At 33.7% G+C, this 20,445-nt stretch overlaps 2 protein-coding genes across 6 annotated transcripts; both read left to right on the forward strand.

Annotated features, from left to right (window-relative positions):
- The first annotated feature begins 1,665 nt into the window (after positions 1-1,665).
- LOC141677858 (uncharacterized) lies at positions 1,666-15,512 on the forward strand. 5 transcript variants are annotated; one of them, XM_074483937.1, is made up of 7 exons: positions 2,050-2,169; positions 3,152-4,006; positions 4,149-4,273; positions 4,383-10,586; positions 10,909-11,076; positions 13,967-14,690; positions 15,208-15,512. In XM_074483937.1, the coding sequence occupies exons 4-6, from the start codon at positions 9,477-9,479 to the stop codon at positions 14,678-14,680; spliced, it is 1,992 nt and encodes a 663-aa protein (XP_074340038.1). In that variant the 5' UTR covers positions 2,050-2,169; positions 3,152-4,006; positions 4,149-4,273; positions 4,383-9,476; the 3' UTR covers positions 14,681-14,690; positions 15,208-15,512. The 5 variants fall into 5 exon arrangements, with proteins under 5 accessions (XP_074340041.1, XP_074340040.1, XP_074340038.1 ...); XM_074483938.1 differs by lacking the exon at positions 2,050-2,169 and having other exon boundaries at positions 2,197-4,006; positions 4,383-4,429; positions 4,534-10,586; XM_074483939.1 differs by lacking the exon at positions 3,152-4,006 and having other exon boundaries at positions 2,041-2,169.
- Positions 15,513-17,407: 1,895 nt separating this feature from the next.
- Positions 17,408-20,195, forward strand: LOC141678892 (uncharacterized). The gene is made up of 3 exons (XM_074485316.1): positions 17,408-18,592; positions 18,736-18,903; positions 19,239-20,195. The coding sequence occupies exons 1-3, from the start codon at positions 17,543-17,545 to the stop codon at positions 19,866-19,868; spliced, it is 1,848 nt and encodes a 615-aa protein (XP_074341417.1). The 5' UTR covers positions 17,408-17,542; the 3' UTR covers positions 19,869-20,195.
- The last annotated feature ends 250 nt before the right edge of the window (positions 20,196-20,445 follow it).

Below are 20,445 nucleotides of genomic sequence, written 5' to 3' on the forward strand. Positions count from 1 at the left end.
GACTGGATCAGGATATAAGAAAAGCTAAAATAAATGATCTCAGGGCTGCTATCTTTCAAACAGGTGAAGATACAGTTGAACTGAAAAATGCTAAAAGGAGGATGGTTAATGAACTTGAATTTGCTGAGAGAATACTTTTGAAGAACTATCTCAGAACAACTCCTGACATCAAAGAGATCAGAAATTGAAGCCAAGTCAAAGATCTACAACTACTTAAATTCTGAAATGAATACAGACTGAAGCTGATATCAAACTTTAAGGATGGTAAAGCTACAAGGACTGTAAGTTGTAGTTATCTAGTCAAATTCTCATGCATTTGTACTTAATATTTTTGACATCATCAAATATCCGTTAAACTTGTATATTATGCTAATTTACAAGTTGGGGGAGATTGTTAGATATATTTGTGATGTCATGTCTAATGATGATTTGTGTTTAGTTTTCAGATCTTACTTAACATGACAAATCAGTACTTAACTGGAAATCAGTCTTTATACTGAAGTCAGGACTTAAGATATCAGAATTTAAGTTATCAGAACTTAAGTTATCAGAAGATATTTATCAGGAGATAATATCAGGACTTAGAAGACTTTCAGATAAGGAAGGCGGCTGATTGAAGGAAAGAAGATCGAGACTAAAACAAGAAGAGATATGCATGAAGAAGAATTCTATGAAGAATATAATACTTGGAAGAAAAGATAACTAGTTGATATATAGTATGAAGCAGAATTATGTTCGATATCAATTAGAAGATTATCTTGTAACTGTGTGTCTATATAAACACAACATAGGGTTTACACTAAATGTGTTATCTTAATCGATAATATTATTCATTGTAACCCTAGCAGCTTTCGTGATATTTGTTCATTACTGAGAGAGGACAGTTCCATTATAATACTGTTTTATTAATAATATTATTCTGTGTTTCATACTTGTGTTCTTATTTCGATTTGATTGTGCTAGACACTGTATTCAACCCCCTTCTACAATGTGTGCGACCTAACATACAACAACTAAGACTATAATTAAACCGAGCCGAGTCGAAAACTTTCAGACTCGAACTCGATTAAAAATATCCGGGCTCGAGCACGAGCTCGGTTTCAACCGATTCTTAAATCAAGCTTGAAATTCGGGTCGTAAATAGTCCGGTCGCCTCAAGTTCGGCTCAAAATCTTGAATCAATTTCACCAAATATTGACAAAAATTTGAAATATGATAGGTTATGCTCGAAATCGCTTTTATTAAATATATAAAATATAAATGAAATATTAAATATTTACATACAAATATATTTATATTAAAAAAAATAGTATCGGCTCGATAAGACTCGTAAGCCTTATGAGCCGAGTAATTTGAAGTTCGAAATCGACCGTGTAAATAAATTTACTATTTTGCCCCCATATTTTGATAAATATGATACATAAACATTACAGTATTTTTGGTATCTCCAATTGAAAATAATTTTGATACTTGATAGAAAGTCATTATTTTCAATGGTAAGAGTGCATTCTAAACTTTATATTCGTGGCATAATATAAATTTAGAGATATTCGTCGTTACATTAGTACTTGTAACATGAACTATGTAATATTGTATGAAATAACACAAATATCGTAAAAGTACATTAAAAAATTAAAATATTTTTTATAAATAGAGCTATCGATGATGGGAAAATTAAACCCTAATTGCTAATCAGGCAATTGAGAGGTGAGGTGCTAGAAAATCCCTTTGCAAAAAGAGGTGTTTGATTTTCGGTATGCACCACAAGGTCTGTATACGGTGAGGAGGTAGATTGATGGTCCAGTTACCAGAAATCAGGGTAGCTCTGAATCTGAAGTGTAAAGTGTTTAATGAGCTACATTTAGAAGCCCTCCATTCTAAAATCCTGAATGTTTGTCAAGTGATACTGGAATCTATAATGCCAAAAATAAATTACGTTGAGATAGCTTTTGGTATATGGGTACCAGCCTTGCTACTACTGCTACCTATGTTTTTATAAAAACGACTGTGAATTAGGGAAATCTTTTATTCCACCTACATGTCCAGATGCGAAGCTGTTTCCATTAATCTCCAGCTAATCAAGCTAGGATCAACATATATCGGAACAAATGCAAGGCGTTTTGGATTTACTACATTGTTTACTACTACATGTTACTATTTACGCACACAGTAAGTACCACCACGTTCTTGCTTCTTTGTTATATTTATCTGCATACTTCATATTCTTCTATCCTTGTGTTTTTTTATTTTACCTTTTACTATAGTTGCACAATATCATTATCTTGTTCACATATCAGATCCTTAACTAGTAAACAACTTGCATCTTTCTGCGTTAATGTAGATTAAAACCTCATCCTACAACTCAAATCATACAACTGTACAACGACAACCAATTAGTTTTCCAAATACTGTCATTAAGGACACCAGTGTCATAAAATTTTGTAATTGTGGTGCTTACGCATCTCTAAGCAAATTAAAAAAAATCATCGGTGTGCTATGGAGAAACAATCTGTTTTAATAATAGTACTCCTATACTCTCAAAAAAGTATGCGAGGTTGTAAACAATAAGTAATAGTAGAAACCTTTCTGGTAGATAAAAAGCCTAAACATCGCTGTATTAAGGAAGACGGGTGTAGTAGACGTTTACGATATATTGTACTTAGCATTAGTGTAAAAAACAACCTTCTGTATAAAGAAGGAAGTAATGACTTTATTGAGAAATTTAGAAGCAATGTAGACATTTAGTTTCTCTCTGACTTGCCCTGTTTTTCTCCAATTCATGTATCTTTAGTTCTGCAATTCTAGTCTACACTTCTTTAATTTACAAAGTCTTCATGGTATCAGAGCCTCAGATTCTCGAGGCCTAATAATTAATATGTACTATCATTTCATCGTAGTTTTAAGATGTTTCGGTGAAAACTCGATGACAACAACGAACGACTGTGGTCATCGGTATAGATGGTATTTACATAGATGTATATGTTAGGTCAGAGGGTGAAGTTTGGGTGGAAGAAGATTAGAATTTGATTGATTTTTAAATCTAGAAATGTCTTGAACATGAGGTGTTTGATAAAATGTCCAACATAAACAATTTGTTTTGATTGGATAAGAAGTCTGTCAATGTTGATGAGAAGAATGTGTCTTGTTGGAGGTACATTTGAAGTCTCTTTTCTCACCATTGAAAAGATTACTTTTGAGGTGAAATCAACTGCTAGTAACACTCGTTGGGAGGTGACGATTTTAACAACGAGATAGTGAGCCATTTTGTTCAGGAGTTTAAGAGAAAAATAAAAATAAAAAGGATATTGGAGTTAATGCTAAAGCTTTGTTATTGTGGAGGCTTCGAAATTTAAAATAATTGGTGAAAAGACGACATCAAGGCAGGAGTTAGCCGATGCTATTGATGTAAGAGTTTTTCAGAGGATCACCAGGTTGAGCCGCTCGGCTGTTGATTTGCTGAAGAAGGAGATGAATGAAGGTAATGCACCAGTGGCTTAGTCTAGTGGTGCTGTTATTGAGAAGTCTATTCGAAAGGCTTCTTTCGAAGGAATTCTTCAAAGGCTACTCAGTTTCTTGAAGCCCGAAATCTTTGTTGGATCGGTCAAAACAATTAACTAGAAAATCCCGTCTGTTTTGGATGAATCAGAATCAGGAAGCGTAAATTTGGGCATGTTCGTCTTATTATTGCCCCATCTGCAGTGGTCCACCAGAAAGAAGGAAACGAGTTGCATTTAAAGCCCTTGAATGGCGTTCTGTTAATGCAATTGCAACACAGATAATGAAAATTGATGCTTTAAGGTACATTAAGGTGTTAAGATCGGTATATATCCCTTCTTAAAGGATTAGTGAAATGTTGGAAATACACGGAGAAACGGATGTATCGTAATCTCTTTGATAGAGTTTCTTGTAATGTTTAATGATCCTGACTGCGGTTTTGGAATTATGTCCACTCTACTGAAACTTGAAAGTGGAGATAGAAATCGTCAAGTCAGTGTTACAACGAAGGGTAAGTTCCTCCAGACTCCAAGCACGAACTATATATATTCAATGAGTAGAAAAGAAGTTCGGGATGCTGCCTGCATGCAAATTGGAGATACAGGTTTGATTGATTACATGTTAAAATTGATGACCAGTGTCATTGTTGGCAGGTACATTGTTTGTCGAGATGTAAACCCACAAACTCGTGTATCGGAGTGCACTATTGAAGAGGTAGATCCAGAATTGGATTTGGTTGTGTGCTTACATGGGATCAGCCACATGCTATAATTCCCAGGTATAATGTTTACTCTGATATTGCATATTTCTATAACAACGTGTTTTTAAAATATCTGAACTCAAAATGGGTTGAGGTGGCCGTTAATATAGCAATTTATACTAAACAGTTTGTCAAAGAATGGCTTTTTAAAGGCGAGCTTGTTCAGCTACCGAGGTTTGTTTGTAGGGTGATTCCTAGTTTGAGTGATTTGAAAACTGAATTTATAAGGGGATATCCACCAGGAGAGCACATTACAGTTCCTTTGCATTTAACTGTAGGCAAGTTAAAATAAGTGGTGCATTATGTATTGAAGCCAGTATTTCTCACTGGAAGTTGCTGGATAGTTCATTTGCTTGCTTTGTTCTTGATCCGGTGATCACAAATGGTGCCGGTATTGACCTTGGCTCAAACTCACCCAAGGTAGGAGAAAATAAATTTGAAATGTGTGTAAACTCCGTAGTGAGCTTATTCCCGTTGCGGGTTGTGCCCTTTTATGGGTTGTTGAAGTCGAGAAGTCACTCCATTGAAGTGACTGAGTACTCTTGCTTGTTTTTGAGCTCTGTGAGCAATGGTCCTCTAATGACTAGCAAATCCAAGATTCCTCTAATGGCTAGTAAAACCAGAGTCCTTTAATGGAAAGCGAAGTCAGGACATCAGAAGTTTCGATTTTCCGTTTAGAATTCCGACACCATATTCTGTTGAGGCAGGACAGAGCCCTTGAAAAACCTCTTGAAAGCAGTTGTAAATGGATGACAAGGAAGAAGAGAGATTGAGAGAGAAATGATTTGGAGTCCTTAAATGGCCAAAAGAGCAAAGTGTGAAACAATTGTCCTTTAATGGCAAGCAAAGCCAGGATTCCTCTAATGGCAATCAAAGCCACGGTCCTCAGGTCCTCTAATGGCAAGTAACGTCAAGCCTCAAATGAAGCTGAAACGGTCCTCTAATGGCAAGTAAATCAAGGATACCTCTAATGGCCAGCAAAGCCAGGCTCCTCTAATTGGAAAGCAAAGCCAAGACACGTAAGCTTAAACTATTGATAAGCTTATCTTGCATTGTCAAGTTAGGGCTTTGTTTCGTCTATAAATGGCATCAAGATAAACGCAGGTTCAGTGGGTGGGGTAGTTGATGCAGGACCAGAATAAAAAGAAGAAAAACGATAGAATTATATAGATTAACTGCAGAAAATTCAAAAGCCCCAAGGTTATCTAACCATAGAAGAACCACTACCCCTAGGATTTCTCATCCGCGGAAGAGAAAAGTTTGTTGGGAAACCCATAACAAGAGAGAAACAATTCTCAATTTTGTATCAATGCAAATTTTCTTTATAATAATACATTAAATCTCATTATACAGGACTAAATCCTTAAAACCTTATCAAGTGAAACTTTCTTACCGAAGAAAAAAGAACTTTTTTTACTAAATAATCCTTTTCTAATTCTCTACACAATTTAGAATGTATGCAATTAAATTCAAACCAAACTAGTAATAGAAAATATATATCCAAACTAATATTTTAATTCTTTGTTCAGGTCATTCTCCACGCCTCCTCGTCCACGAGTTTTATATAATTTAAAAATTAACATACGAGGAGATGATTCATCATAGAACTTGAAGAATTCTAACTTCAATTCCATTAGTAGTATCTTCGAGGAAAGAATGAGATCTTTTGACATGGTAGTGATGTAGGATATAAAATTAAAGCAAATGATCAAGTAGAAATTATACGAATTCCAAGAATAATTAGTTAATATTATTCTTAAGACACAAATATAATCACAGCTGGATAAAAATGTGGGGCTTACGTCATTATATATAGTCATTATATATAGAGAATAGAATACCTAATTAAATACCCTAATGAACTATGGCCCAATAACAATGGAGCTAATTATATAATCTATGAATTATCAAACTACTAGCCCCCATAAAACGTTTTTGTAAATAAACTAATGTCTCGACTACATGTATGAATAAAAGCCTCCTTTTATTTTCATTGCCGTTCCTCATCATTTAGTAGTTCCTAAAACCTCGTCTTTTCCAAGATAATCAATATTCTCTACTATGATAATGTCAGTTTTCTTGTTCAGAACTTCAGTTTTTGACACTTCATCATCCACACAATTGTTAATTAGTGTGTTTTGCTCTTTTTCTTCATGAAATTCATCAAGTTTAAGTTTCACATTCTTTTCGCCATTAGATCGGGGTTGAGGTGGGATGATGGTGTTACAGATAGAGGATTATGTCTTACACCGAGTTTATTTTTTATTATTTTGAGTGTTGCCTGCATATCTTGCATTTGCAAACTCAAATCTTCAAATTTAATTTTGAACTTTCGTGATCTCAAATTGTTTTGATTGATATACATAACCAGACGGATGCTACTTGGCTTGCATTAACCATTGTGTAAAATTAAGGGCCGACTCATAAGTTCTGGAAAATTCAGGGGCTGTTTTGTAACATTCAGGAAGTTTTAGAACTGTTTTGTCACTTTCTAGAATGCAGGGACTACTTTGTAACTTTCTGGATGGGAAGGAACTGTTTTGTAATTTTCTGGAATGCAGGATGTACTAGCCGTTATTTTGATGAAATGTCATATTTATAAAGAATTAAACATATATGATCAATCTAAGGGTTTCTAGGTGGAAGAATGGTTGTGTTAGACTGATGGTGACTTTGATACCGCTTTAATGTTGGAGAAGAATAAAAATAAAGAAAATGATAGAATTATGTAAATTAACCGAATTAAACACACAAGCCCTAACCTGTAAATTATATGCTAAGCACATGTATATAAAAAGAGAAACCGATAAATCAGAGGGAGATAAGGTAGAACTAGGGGAGATAAACATAATAGAGAGATAAGAAATAGCTCAAGGAGAGAGAGAAGAGGGGGGGGGGAGAAGGAGATGGTGGAAAAGGATTCCATATTTTGATAGTGCATAATAATAATCATAATATAGCCAAAAGAGTACTTATAGTCCCAGCTAACAAACTCATATTAAAAGATGTAAATGCCCTTATGCTAATATGTTACTAAAGCTTGCTAGTCTTGACGCATGATTGCCTTTAACCATCCAAATCCAGTACCAAATTATTTTGGGGTCCCTTGGTTCGTGTGGTTTGCCACGAGGAATCATAATCTCATAAATGAACTTTAAACCCTATACTACCTTAACTTGATTCCAAACTCATACTACTTCGAAAACAAAGTATGAAAGTTATTTACATTTATCAAGAAACTTATTAAATTAAGATGAAGACATCATCACATTGAAGAAATCACCGCATTTATTTGAAGATAACAATATCAATATAAAGGGTTGGGAACATTGCGTACAAAACTATGATACTATTATGCATACAGGACACACCACCTCTAGTTATTTCTAGTTTTTTTATTTAGCTGCACTCTCTATAATATTTTATCTTATACTATATTTCACATTTGTCATAATATGATGTAATTGGTCACATATCAGATGAGAATTCTTGTAAAGAACTTGCTTTCTCTGTTTTTATAAATTAATTCTTAATTATATTAGTCAAATCATAGAGCCGTAGAGATACAATAAGTAATTTGCTAATCACTTTAATGAAACAATTCTGATTAATATAGACAAATAAGGAAACTACTTTTACAAAATCTTGTGGCCTGGATGCTTATGCACCTCTAATCTCTACATATGCCCCATCAACAAAATCGCATGTGAGCTATAAAGAAACAATTTACAGTTCCTTAGTATGGCATGTTTAGATTTAGTCTGTTACTAGTAATGGAAAATTCAATTTTTTAATTTTAACCCAGCTTAGTCGCGAAACCTCCACCACCAAATTCTTTATTTGTGCATCTATTATTTCTCATATACATGTATAGTAATTGTGTTTCAACCAGTTTAAGAGTCATTAGCAATTTAGCATCTTTCTTCTTAATAATCAGTGAATATGTTACAAGGTATTCTATTCCATTGTTATAATTTTATTCGATCCAGGGCATGAATTTGGCATTCTGTCATATATATATATATATTTGTGTGTGTGTGCGCGCGCGCGCGCTTGACCACACACATTAACCTAGGAGGAACATTTTGAGTATAATCATTTAGGCATTAGAATGTTTGTTGAAGGGATGTGGACTTGTGATAAGCTAGCAGGAGTGTGTGTGTACATAGAATAAAGTTCTATGAAGTTCTTTTATCAAACTATTACTTAAAATATTGATGAGCATATTATTTTGTGAATCATGTTGTAAAAACATCACAATTTTAAAGAAAATCTTGAAAATCTCATACATTTTTTTGCAATGTGAACATTTATATTCTGCAAACTAAAAATGTTTTGTAAAATAATATGTTTTGCAATTTTCTACTAGTAAACTGTATGTGTTTGACAAACTCTTTATTAAAATAGTGATATTTATGCAAGATGATTCACAAAGTAATACGTTCTTCAATATTTTACGTTATATTTTAATTGCAGAATATACATTAACTCTGGACTCCACAAAAAATAAGGATTTCATATAACTTAACTCTCTCTCTAGAGAGAGAGAGCTAAGGAGAGAAGTTTTACATGAACCACTGTTTAGAGAGAGAGAAAGAAAAGTTTTACATGAACCACTGTTTCATTATAGACCTTTTATATTCTATGGTCAAAATATTTTTAAAACAGAGCACTAGTATGTAAATATTTTTTATAAATTTGATATGTTGTATTAGCAAATATAGTTTCTCAAATCAAAACTCTTTCAACTCGAAAATAAATTCCGATAAAAAAGTTTTTTGAGTTAATATTTATTTAATATTTAATAATTCGAATCGAACTATCGCCTCTAAATACTATAATTGGAAAAATATTTCATCATTAAAATTTTAAAAGCGTACATATAGATTGTAAACAATAAAATAGACATAAATAAAGATACTAGTGGGCATGAACTTCGTGTGGTTTCGAACCCAGACCACACGGAAACCAATTCAAATTAATTTCCCAAAACTTTTCAATTTTTTTGGGCGCTATTCCTAATAAATAAAAATACCCCTTTTACACTATATATGCGTACAAAAACTAATTAAAATTTGCCATTTGAAACAAGTTTAGGGATGTATCTGATGCCTCTGCGCCGCCTACACATACATACATGAATAGCAAAGTACGAGGGAAGATTAAAAACCCTAATTGCAAATTGTGTGAGCATCTAAGCATTTGAATATCAGAATTATATATGGATAGACAGATGAAGAAGGCGAGGACGGAAGATGAAGATCTAATCAGTACGCTGCCTGATGATCTGATTCATCGAATAATGCTATTTATGGATACTCGTTTCGCCGTTCAAACTTGTGTTCTGTCCAGACGATGGGAGTTTATTTGGACTACTCTCCCATTTCTCAGTTTCGATGGCAATAAGCACCGGTACAAGAATATTTCCAAATTCCTTGACCATTTCTTTTCTTGCCGAAACCGTCAATCTCCAATTATGAAACTTGAGCTCTGCGCTGGTAATGGTGTGGATGTACGTTCCATGAAAAAGTATATAGGGTACGCAATTTCGTACAAACTCGAACATTTACATGTCAATTCAAATCATTTTCGTACATTACCTACATTCAGCTCTAAAACGCTAAAAGTACTCGATCTTACAATGAATTATGTCAGAGCTATGGAATCACTTTGTGTGTCTCTACCTAGCCTAACAACTCTACTTTTGAAGTGCTGCAATAAAAATAAACCCTCCAAATTTCCAAATTCAGTTTTGACGTGTTTGCCTGCCTTGACAACACTAGGCCTTATCAATTTTGAGTTTCCCAATTTTTTCAGTTTGCCTGGCTTAACAACTCTCCGCTTAGAATCCTGCATTTTGCCCCAACAAGTTTGGGATTTTCCAGCTTTATTGAATTTAGAGCTTAGTAATGTGGTCTTTCCTGGGAATACGAGTGACTACTTCCTTGCCCTTATAAGTCTACAGAATCTCGCCATAGATTTTGGTGGACAAAAAATAGGATGTTTTGTTGTATCTAGTTCCCAATTGTTGAACCTGGAAATCAGGGTGTCCTTGTATAATGTTGATTTAGATAAGGGAAAAGTTGTGGTGTTGGCACCCAAACTCCGTAATTACAATGCTATTGGTTTCTTTTTGACAAGATTTGAAGGTTCTGAGCTGGAGAATGTAAACATCAAATTCTGGGATTGCATAGATGGCACGCCATCTTCTTCAGAAAGTAAGAATAACCTTACATCGTTCATGTTGCTACGATATCAGATCCATTTGAAAATTATGTTCTCACAACTGGGAAGTGCTAAGATTCTTACCCTTGACTTGGTGACCCTTCAGGTAACTCTATAATGAAATTCAGGCATTGTTATCCTATAACTATTTTACTTGCGACAAATATTAAGTTTTTGCCTTTCCATTAAAAATTGAACTGTTCAAACTAAATTGGGTATGTTAACTGATTATTGACATAACGACTGTGTTTTCCATAGTCACAATATAAATACTTTTTAGTTTATTTCATGTGTACTCTTTCTCAAGGAGAAAGCTCACGAACAACTGACCTACCTTTGCTAGTCAGTACTACAATTAGATTTACTGATACGACAAGTTATTGATAAATGTTTTATATTTAATTTATTTGTTGTCATGATTTTTTTAGGCACTGTCTCAAATCTTCTACATTCTTGCACATCTGGGCTGCCCGTTTTATAATTTGAAGTATTTGAAGATACCACATGGATATGAAGAATCAAGTATGTCTAGATATGTCATACGGTATTTACTCAGTGGCTCTCCAAGTGCAACCATTGTCAGAACATTGTCTCGGGTATTTAATGACATCTCTGGTCTTCTATAACTTGGTGCATTGTTATTCATCATGTGTTTCTAGCGAACTACAGTTTATGTAAAATTTAAGTCTTGAAATTTATAGGAATTCCCCTTTCCTCTGTTTGCATAAATTGTAACTAGCAATTCTCACACGCAATAATAAGAAAATATTATTAAGAATTAAACCAGATTACCACATAGATTTATATATGGAAAAACTCATGTAAAAACTACAGCAATAACTTCATAAGTTCTTAGTGAAATAATATTGGTTACAATATTCTTTTTCAAGTTTATAGAGTAACATTTGAGGTACAACTAAATGGTAAAACAATGAAGACGGAGTCCCTCTTGTTGCAACCACAACAACTAGACATACTTTAGTGTTGCAGCGGGACATACGATGGGTGTCGCCAAATACTGACACTATAAGTCCCTCGAAATGAGAGAATAGAGAAGCACAGGGGACCATAGGGTAGGTTCTCTGCTCTTTGACAGATCTAGCAGTTATAAACTAATGTATGGGTGGAAAAGAAAAGATAGGTGCATTTGATAATAAGGAGGGGTGGGTATTTATCAGGAAGAGTGGTCTTAGATATTTTTCTCGAGTATAAAAATTTAAAAACCTTGTGCTCCTTCCTTTTCCCTTCAAACCATTTCAGCTGGTGCATGTAGATGTCCGCGTTCATATCTTCACGAAGGATTAAAGTTTTCACATCAAATTGCTCAAACTTTAACATCCATACTAGCAACTAATTTAAGAATTGTTCGATTGATGTCCTCTTTACAATCAGAGACTTTTTTCTATTGATCAAAATCAATGTCTTCCTTCTATGCAAAGTCTGTAACCACTGAGCATGCCTTACAGTTTAAAGCTTTCTGTCCTCTCGGACGCGTAGTCTTCCAAATTTCTCATGATTCTAACACTTGCGAAAGTTTAGAACTTTGATTAAGTACTCCACAACTTGTGCTCGAACCCTGGATCAATCTCTATTGCCAGTGAAAATACACAGAGTTGCCCTATATATATTCTCCACATTTGTTGCCTCTGTTAACAGGCAAGTTTCCCATTCAGGAAAATTCCCTCCTTATTTTGAGAGATGCTTGTATATCCTTATACTAACCTTGATCCTCAAAACTTCTTATGTGTCTAGGCTTCCTGCACTTTATTCATATGACCTTTTTCTTGGCCTCATAATATGAATTTTCTGTTCTTGTTTCCTGTTCTTTAAAATTATTTCGTGGCCAACTTCCTCTTTTATATGTGTTATTTGATTTTCAATGTTCTCCATCATTGAAATTCTTTACTTTCCAATCATCTCATTTTGAATTATTTCCCTTCTGGTTCTTGTGGTTGTTGTAACGCCTTCTTTCAACAAACATTGCCTGATTGTATTCAGAAATTGAAGCTTTTGCCATTTACATAGCTAGAGCTTTTTGATTGGTAAGTGATTCTCCAACTCAACAATGCTATATTGTCTGTCATCCTTAAATCAGTATCAAGGATGGGGTGTACTCCTTTATGCCACGAATAAAATATCTTCACATTCATGCCTCCTTGATAGGCTCATCAAGATCTAATTTTGAAATCTCAGCACAAAAGGCCATAAGCTCTGTACTTTCTGAAAAATCAAGCAAATTACCTGTTCCCTTGTTTTCTGACTCGTTTTTTAGTAATTGAATTCTAGGAGTGTTGTTCTTGGTAAAGAGCTAGCTGTGTTCTTTTAGAAATAACAAATACAAAGATAAGATATATGGTAATGAAATTAACAAGCAACAAGAATGGTATTTCTGAAATTGTATTTTTTAGATTTGTGTTTGCTAAAACAATTTAGCTTCTTTTCAATAGCCAAGTGAGTTAACTTTCCTTACAATTTGTTTGGAAGCCTAATTCTGTGTTGTGAAACGGCTATTTATATATTCTAGAGGACAACCTTTTCTCTTACCGGGCACACACACAAGTTTCCCACTCACATGGTTCGCACAAGTTTCCTAGAATGTATTATACAAAAAGATAAGATTTTTGTCTAATCTAAAACATGCCTACTGTAGTTCACAACAGTTCTGTTTACTGGCCTGATGTAAAATGGTCATGCGTCTTGAATTGATAAAATATTTCTATCTCTCCAAGGTCTCCCATGAATAACCTATAAATCCACCTGTCCCGTTTTTCTAGTACATTGATCAAAATCCACCTTTCATTCAATCCGATTAATTATTATGACAATTTCCTAAAAATGCTATTTTATTTCCAAGACTGCCCTATTTTTAAACTACTCTTTTTGTCACTATTTTAAATAGTAAAGGGCACTAGTGGAATTTAACTTATTACCCCCCATAAAAATGAAATATGTACAACATTTTTGGGACAAAAAAAACGGGACCGAGGCAGTACATATTTGTAGAATTGTAACCTCACATATGAAACATATTGATAAATATACTATTGATCTACAATAAATATATTGGGTTCTATGGAGAACACTTCTTTATGTAAAATTAATTGTATCTTTTATCCAAAATGCATGTTTTCTGTAAATTATAACGTAATAATTGTAACAAGGGTTGATATAGAAGAGGGAGGTGGCTAAAAAGTTATTATGATTAGTAATATTGTGGGAGGGACCTGCACCTAATTAAAAGCTGTACAACTCCTTCAAATTACAAATTCTTGGGAAATAGGGGAACCGTGAAAATCAAATGTCTTGTTCTGTGGGTACTTGTTGATTAACGTTCTTCTATATATGCCTTGCATTATTCTTATATATGTACATTTTTGTCCAAGATGAATTTCCTTAAGGTGTACACTTGGAGTTGGAAGCTATTTCCCAATGCCTCCAAAATTGTTGTTGACATGGTATATTTGACCTGGTTTTAATTTTTTTCAGAACGATGCGACTCCTCAAATGGAACGAGCTGTTTCCTTTATAACACAATGTGGAGTGCTAGAAGAACCCTTACCAACTACAACTGTGGAAATTAATGATTATCGGTACCCATATAGACGCATAAATTTTGGTGTTATTGATATGAGGGTTCCAAAAGAAAATTGGGGGGAGAATTCTGTACTAGTTGCCGACAAGGTCACACAGACTGAAGCTCCAGTTTCAGGGGCAAGCAGAGATTGGGCGGACTCTTGTGAGAAAAGTAATTCTGTTTTATGGCAGGGCCATGAGGTTAATTCTGAGTATGTAGGCATGCTTGATCTTATCAAAGAAAAGTATCCCTATACCTTTCAGGATTTACCCAAAAAAAATGAGAAGCTTTTGACCGTGAAGCTGAATACTCTGTGTTCCTCAGTGAATGCCTTTTTTAAGACCTCAATGGCTGAGGTTGACACTGAGATGATCACTGAGTACAAAATTCTTTTTACTACCTTGGGATCATGGGGATTCAATACAAATTGGCTACTGAGCCATGTATCCTATATTGAAAATCTCCATGAACTAAATGCAAGTGACTATCGTATTGATGATGCCAAAAACAAATTACAAGAGCTTCAGACTCTGCTTGCTGAGAAGAGTACAAATTCAGAGAGCTTTCAGACAATGGGTATCAGCAATGCTTCTACTGCTGCCTACATTGGAGATGGTTTACCGTAGCCATTCTTAAGTAAGTATAGAAATTGAATACTTCTAAAATAATTATTAGTAGACTACTTTATGACAATGTGAAAATGAGTCTGTGAAGTAGAAGAGTCTTTAATCCCAGTTATGTTTTCAGATGCTATGTTTTCATTTACTAATCAATGTGCTACCATTGTAGTCACTGTTGCGATCCCTTTTTTAAAATTAAATTGAACATATCAAACATAGAGAACCATATATATAGATGTCGATAGGTTTCAATCAAGTACGAAACTAGTAATAAATGAATCATGAATTTTCTTGCAATAATATTGGTAACAGAATGGCCAGACAGATTTTATGCTGTTTTTTCCCCAAACAACATTAGATATAAGATGAGGATATCACATACAGCATGGTATTGTTGGTGCATACAAATTGACCTGGTTTTCACTTGTAGAATATGTCATAGTAAATTTGAACTCTCAATCTTCTATTATCTCTTGTTATTATTCCACGCATAGCTATATATGTATGTTCTAATATAATTTTCTTTTTTGCAGATCAGAAGAAATTTCTTTACTGGGTTCAGAATTTGCATTTTCGGTTCTATCAAAAATTTAGATGTCATTAGACTCGTTGAATTGAAGAAATGTAGAACTGGTTCCCCAGTTTTTCGACATTCTCTACAAGTTTAAATTTTCATCATTTTACTTATTAATGTCTTGATCACTTTCACTTTCGTCTTTGGGCATGACTTTGGGTTATTTGCCTTTTTATGTTGACGAATGGTTACTTGGATGGTCAGTTTAGCATTTGAATTTATTTGTCTAAAAAGTTTAAATTCGTAATAATTTACCGTGGTTGAATAACAGTGATTGTGTTCATGTTTACCCACTGCCTTGTTCACATGGTTTGGGCCATTACTTACATCTAAGGCTTGTTTGTTTCGGGAATTTTAATTCTAGGAGTATTATCAGTGGAAAATAATTCCATTATTATTGTCAAAATGTATATAATTATGTGTAGCAACGGAAGGCATAGAGAGATTGAGCACAAAGGATGCAGGGAACTGTTTGTTTAGAGCAAGTCCAAAAACTCCCTTAAACACTTAAACATGTTCTTAAGTCCAAATATAAGAAATATGACATAAAATTGTACTCTAATAGTGTCTTAGTGGTTACTTATATTACTAAGACACCTTTCTCATCCCTTATCTTTAAAAAACTATAAGTCATCCTTTATTTCATTTTTATCAATAAAAAATTGATTTCTCTCTTTTCAGTTCTTTTCTCTTTCTTCCCTTCATATCTTATTCAAATTTATTATTATAGTAATAATGAATGAAAATAAGGATCATTATTGTAGTTCAAATTTAAAATCATATTTTAAATCACTAATAGTTAGTATTTTATAATATTTACAAGGAACTTATAAAGAAACTGTTGGACTTGCTCTAAACCTTTTTTTATAGATAAACTTAGCTTCCAACTAAAGCATGATACAATTAGAGCGGACAATTTGGTACACGACAAATGAACACGACACGAAACGACACGAAAAATATGGATATGAGTTTTAATTTTTGGTACATGAAACACGAATACGATATTACACGATAGATTTAGTGATATGGGTTTAAATTTAAGTAGATTTAGTTATATGAGTTTAAATTTAAGTACACGAAAGTACACGAAATTACACGAGATAAATATATTTATAAATTAATATATATAACACATGCATATATTTATGTATATAATATAAATATAATATAAATATTTATAAGTTTTTATAGAATATTATGTAAAAATATATATATTTATATATACACTCTCCATATTTCATTAAATTATACATTAAAATAGAATTTTTTATATATTATAAGTATATTTATATTAAATTAATTTTTTATTTAATACACACGAAAAGTACATGACACGATTTGAATCCAACGAAATTATTTCGAGTCGGATATAGTTTCATGTTTACGTACACGAAATTACCCGACACCAACCGATTGCCTGCTCTGATTACTCTTGCTGTAGTGAGTCATCTCGCTTACTCGCTGCATGATGATTTCTTTGTCCCAACTTATTTGTTTTTTTTAATGTTTGAATGTATTTTAAGATGTATTAATTATATAGACCGTTAATTATTTTTTAAATTTCCTTTTTGTGAATAAAGGTTTAAGATTTTAATATTTATAAAAACTATAAACGAAATTATACGATCAATGCACCTTAAAATATGCGTAAAGTTCAACATGAACAAATAATTTGGGATTTAGGGATATTTAACAATTATTAATCCTTAGGAATTAAAATATCATATTTTTTAAATTATTAAATTGAGGATTGAACTATACTCCTGTAAAATAATAATTCTTTGAAATTTATCTCATGTTGTTTTTGAAAAATAATGATGGGATTGGAATATTATTTTTAAATTTTTTGAATATTATGTATGTTTTACATGAAATTATGATGTTAGAAATGATAATCCTTTAAAACCATCTAGAGGAGATTAAATAATATTTCTTTTAACTAAATAAAAAGAAAAAAAGAGCACGGTAGAATATTTAAAATGATTATGAGTTTATTCTTTGTCATTCAGGTACCGAGTTCGATTTTGACTCACCCTGAAATTTTTTTAAAAATTTCTTAGAATCCGTAGTCAAAAACAAAAAAACTAAAGGAAAAATAAATTAAATGGACAACTAATTCCGAAATATACAATAAGGTGTTAGGTTTGAAGGCGAAAGCTCACCGAGGAAGTCTTTTTAACTTCCCAAAATATATAAACCCTAATTATTTTTATATACAATGTTGAGTAGAGACTCTAAGGAGGTGATCAAATTAAATATGGAAAGACAGGTGAAGAAGGCGAAAGTGGTAGATGAAGATCGAATTAGCAAGCTACCAGATGGTGATTCATGAAATTATGGTGTTTATGGATACTCGATCCGCAGTTCAAACAAGCATTCTCTCCAAGCGATGGAAGCTTGTATGGACTACTCTCCCGTATCTCAATTTCAATGCCAATGACCAACATTATAAGGATTTTTCCAGTTTTCTCGACCATTTTTTCTCTTGCCGAAACTGTGAATCCCGGGTAATGAAACTGGATTTTTGTCCTGGTAAAGGCCTGCATGTACGTGTAATGAAAAAGTATGTTAATTACGCGAATTCACACAATCTTGAAAGTCTGCATGTAATCTTAGATCGTGGTTGTTCATTATCTACATTCAGCTCTAATTCGTTAAAAGAACTCACTCTTGCGATGAAATTTGAATCTCGTACGTTGGTGAAATCACATTGTTGGACTCTACCAAACTTAGCAACTCTACTTTTGAAGAACTGCCTTAATAACAAATACCTCAAAGTTCCAGAATCATTTTTTACATGCTTGCCTGCTTTAAGAACTCTAGGACTTGACCTCTTTGAGTTGCCAGAATTTTTCAGTTTGCCTGCGTTAACAACCCTCCGCGTGAAATCATGTATTTTGCCCCAACAAGTTTGGAATTTGCCTGCTTTATTAACTTTAGAATTAACTAATGTGGTCTTCCCCGACCATATAAGCGACTACTTCCTTGCACTTATAAGTCTACGGGATCTCGCCATAGATTTTGATGGACATAGTATAGGATGTTGTGTAATATCTAGTCTCTTACTGTTGAATCTGAAAATCAGGGTTTCCTATTTCACTCTAAATTTAACCAAGGGGAAAGTTGTGGTGTTGGCACCCAAACTTCGTAATTTTCATGCTATTGGTGTCTTTTTAACAAGATTTGAATGTTCTGAGTTGGAGAATGTTACCATTCAATTCTGGGATTGCAAGTTTAGTACGCCATGGTGGACTTTAAAACAATATAAGGACCTGTTTAAAGTTATGTTTTCACAACTGGGTAGCACCAAGATTCTTACTCTCGACTCAGCCACCCTTCAGGTAACACTTTACTAAATTTTTTTATATAATTGTCGACAACTGTTTTACTAGCAGTTTATTGAAGAAGAATTTAGTCTATCCATTACACATTAACCATAAAAAATGTCTTGGCAAATATTTATTCTTAATTTGAATTTTTGTAGGCATTGTCTGAAATTCGCAAAGTTCTTGTACATGGGTGCTGTCCGTTCTATAACTTGAAGTATTTGAAGCTACCACCTGGGTATGACAAATCAAGTACATTTAGGCATGTCATACGGTATTTACTCAGCGGATCTCCAAGTGCCACCATTGTCAAAACATTGTCCCCGGTACTTGATATAAAATCTCAAGTCTTCATGAATAATTAAATTGGTGCATTATATTCATCTTGCTCTTAAGGAAACTACGGTTCACGTACCATTAAAGTGTTGAACCATGTATAACACCTCTAAATTATTACTAATTTTCTTCTGATGTCGGAGCGAAGGAAATCAATTTTTTGCTCCACTCTGTAGGTGATTATTGATAATTATTGTGCATACCTTGCATTATTCTTAATTTATATGTAGATTTGCTTAAGACCTGAATTTACTCAGGTGTAAGCTTGGAGATAGAAATTATTGCCCTATGCTTTAGAAATTAATGTTTATATGGTATACCTCAGGACGATCTGACTCCTCCGATGACATCAGCTGCTCCCTTGGTAACCCAACATGGGGTGAGGTCACGCAGATTGAAGAACATAGTGGAGAATAATGTCGTGAATTCCCATAAGGTGAGACAGATTGAAGCTCCGGTTGCAGGGGCAAGCAATGGCCAGGTGAATGCTATGGAGAAAAGTAATTTTGTTTTATGGCAGGGCCATGAGGTTGCCTCTGAATTTGTTGGCGTGCTTGATCTCATTATGAAAAAGTATCCGAAGACCTTTAGGAATTTACCCAAAAAGAATGAGAAAATTTTGACTGTGAAGCTGAATACTTTCTGCTCCTTGGTAAATACCTTTACCAAGATGTCAATGACTGAGGTCAACACTGAGATGCTCGCTGAATTCGGGTCTCTATTTACTGACTTGCACAAATGGGGATTCAATATAAATTGGCTAGTGCGTCATCTGAACTATATCAAAAAGCTCCATGAACTTCATGCAACTGACTCTCGCATCGATATTGCTAAAATCAAATTACAAGAAAAGCTGACTCAGTGTGCTGAGAAGCTGAATGGTTCAGAGAGCTTTCAGACAACGGGTACCAGCCACGCTGCTATGCCTTCCTTCATCGGAAATGGTCTACTGTAAGTCTGATAGCATTTTATACCTTGAAGAGAAACAAAATACTTATGAAATACTAATTGGTTGTAGGCTACTACTTTACGTCATAAGATACACTTCCGAATGACGGAAATCTAATATTCCCGGTTGATTTTCAGTTGCCGTGTTTGTCATTTACTGATTAGTGATTACCATCCAGCGTGTTACCATTTTTGACTCTTTGCACTGCAGTTCCTCTAATATCTAAACTTAGAGAACCATATTTTTAGATATCGATCAGCTTCAAATTAAGTACCAATGTATTTATGGATTATGTATCTTCTTGCAATCGAATTAGTATCAACTCAGAAACAATTGCTGGACAGATTTTCTGTTTGAGTTCTTGTCCAACTAAGATGAGAATATTACCTCCAACATATAATTTGTGCTTATATATTGCCCCTGTTTTTCAATTTTACTGTATAATTTATATTTTATTTCCGTCGCCTTGCTATGGTTTTATTTCCATTGCCTTGGTATGTTTTTGTATATGACTTGCTAGTTGGTTATAATTAATTGAGTTGTCCATATTCTTCTATGTTTGCGTAATACAACTTTCTAGATT

Source organism: Apium graveolens, chromosome 8, assembly GCF_009905375.1.
Source record: "Apium graveolens cultivar Ventura chromosome 8, ASM990537v1, whole genome shotgun sequence".
NCBI lineage: Eukaryota > Viridiplantae > Streptophyta > Magnoliopsida > Apiales > Apiaceae > Apium > Apium graveolens.

Excerpts from the sequence above, each read along its gene's own strand:
- LOC141678892 (XM_074485316.1), top strand. The coding sequence starts at position 17,543 with ATGAAGATCGAATTAGCAAGCTACCAGATGGTGATTCATGAAATTATG. Across the intron at positions 18,593-18,735 it reads TCGACTCAGCCACCCTTCAG|GCATTGTCTGAAATTCGCAA; the intron begins GTAACACTTTAC and ends GAATTTTTGTAG. Across the intron at positions 18,904-19,238 it reads TTGTCAAAACATTGTCCCCG|GACGATCTGACTCCTCCGAT; the intron begins GTACTTGATATA and ends GGTATACCTCAG.
- LOC141677858 (XM_074483939.1), top strand. The coding sequence starts at position 9,477 with ATGGATAGACAGATGAAGAAGGCGAGGACGGAAGATGAAGATCTAATC. Across the intron at positions 10,587-10,908 it reads TTGACTTGGTGACCCTTCAG|GCACTGTCTCAAATCTTCTA; the intron begins GTAACTCTATAA and ends TGATTTTTTTAG. Across the intron at positions 11,077-13,966 it reads TTGTCAGAACATTGTCTCGG|AACGATGCGACTCCTCAAAT; the intron begins GTATTTAATGAC and ends AATTTTTTTCAG.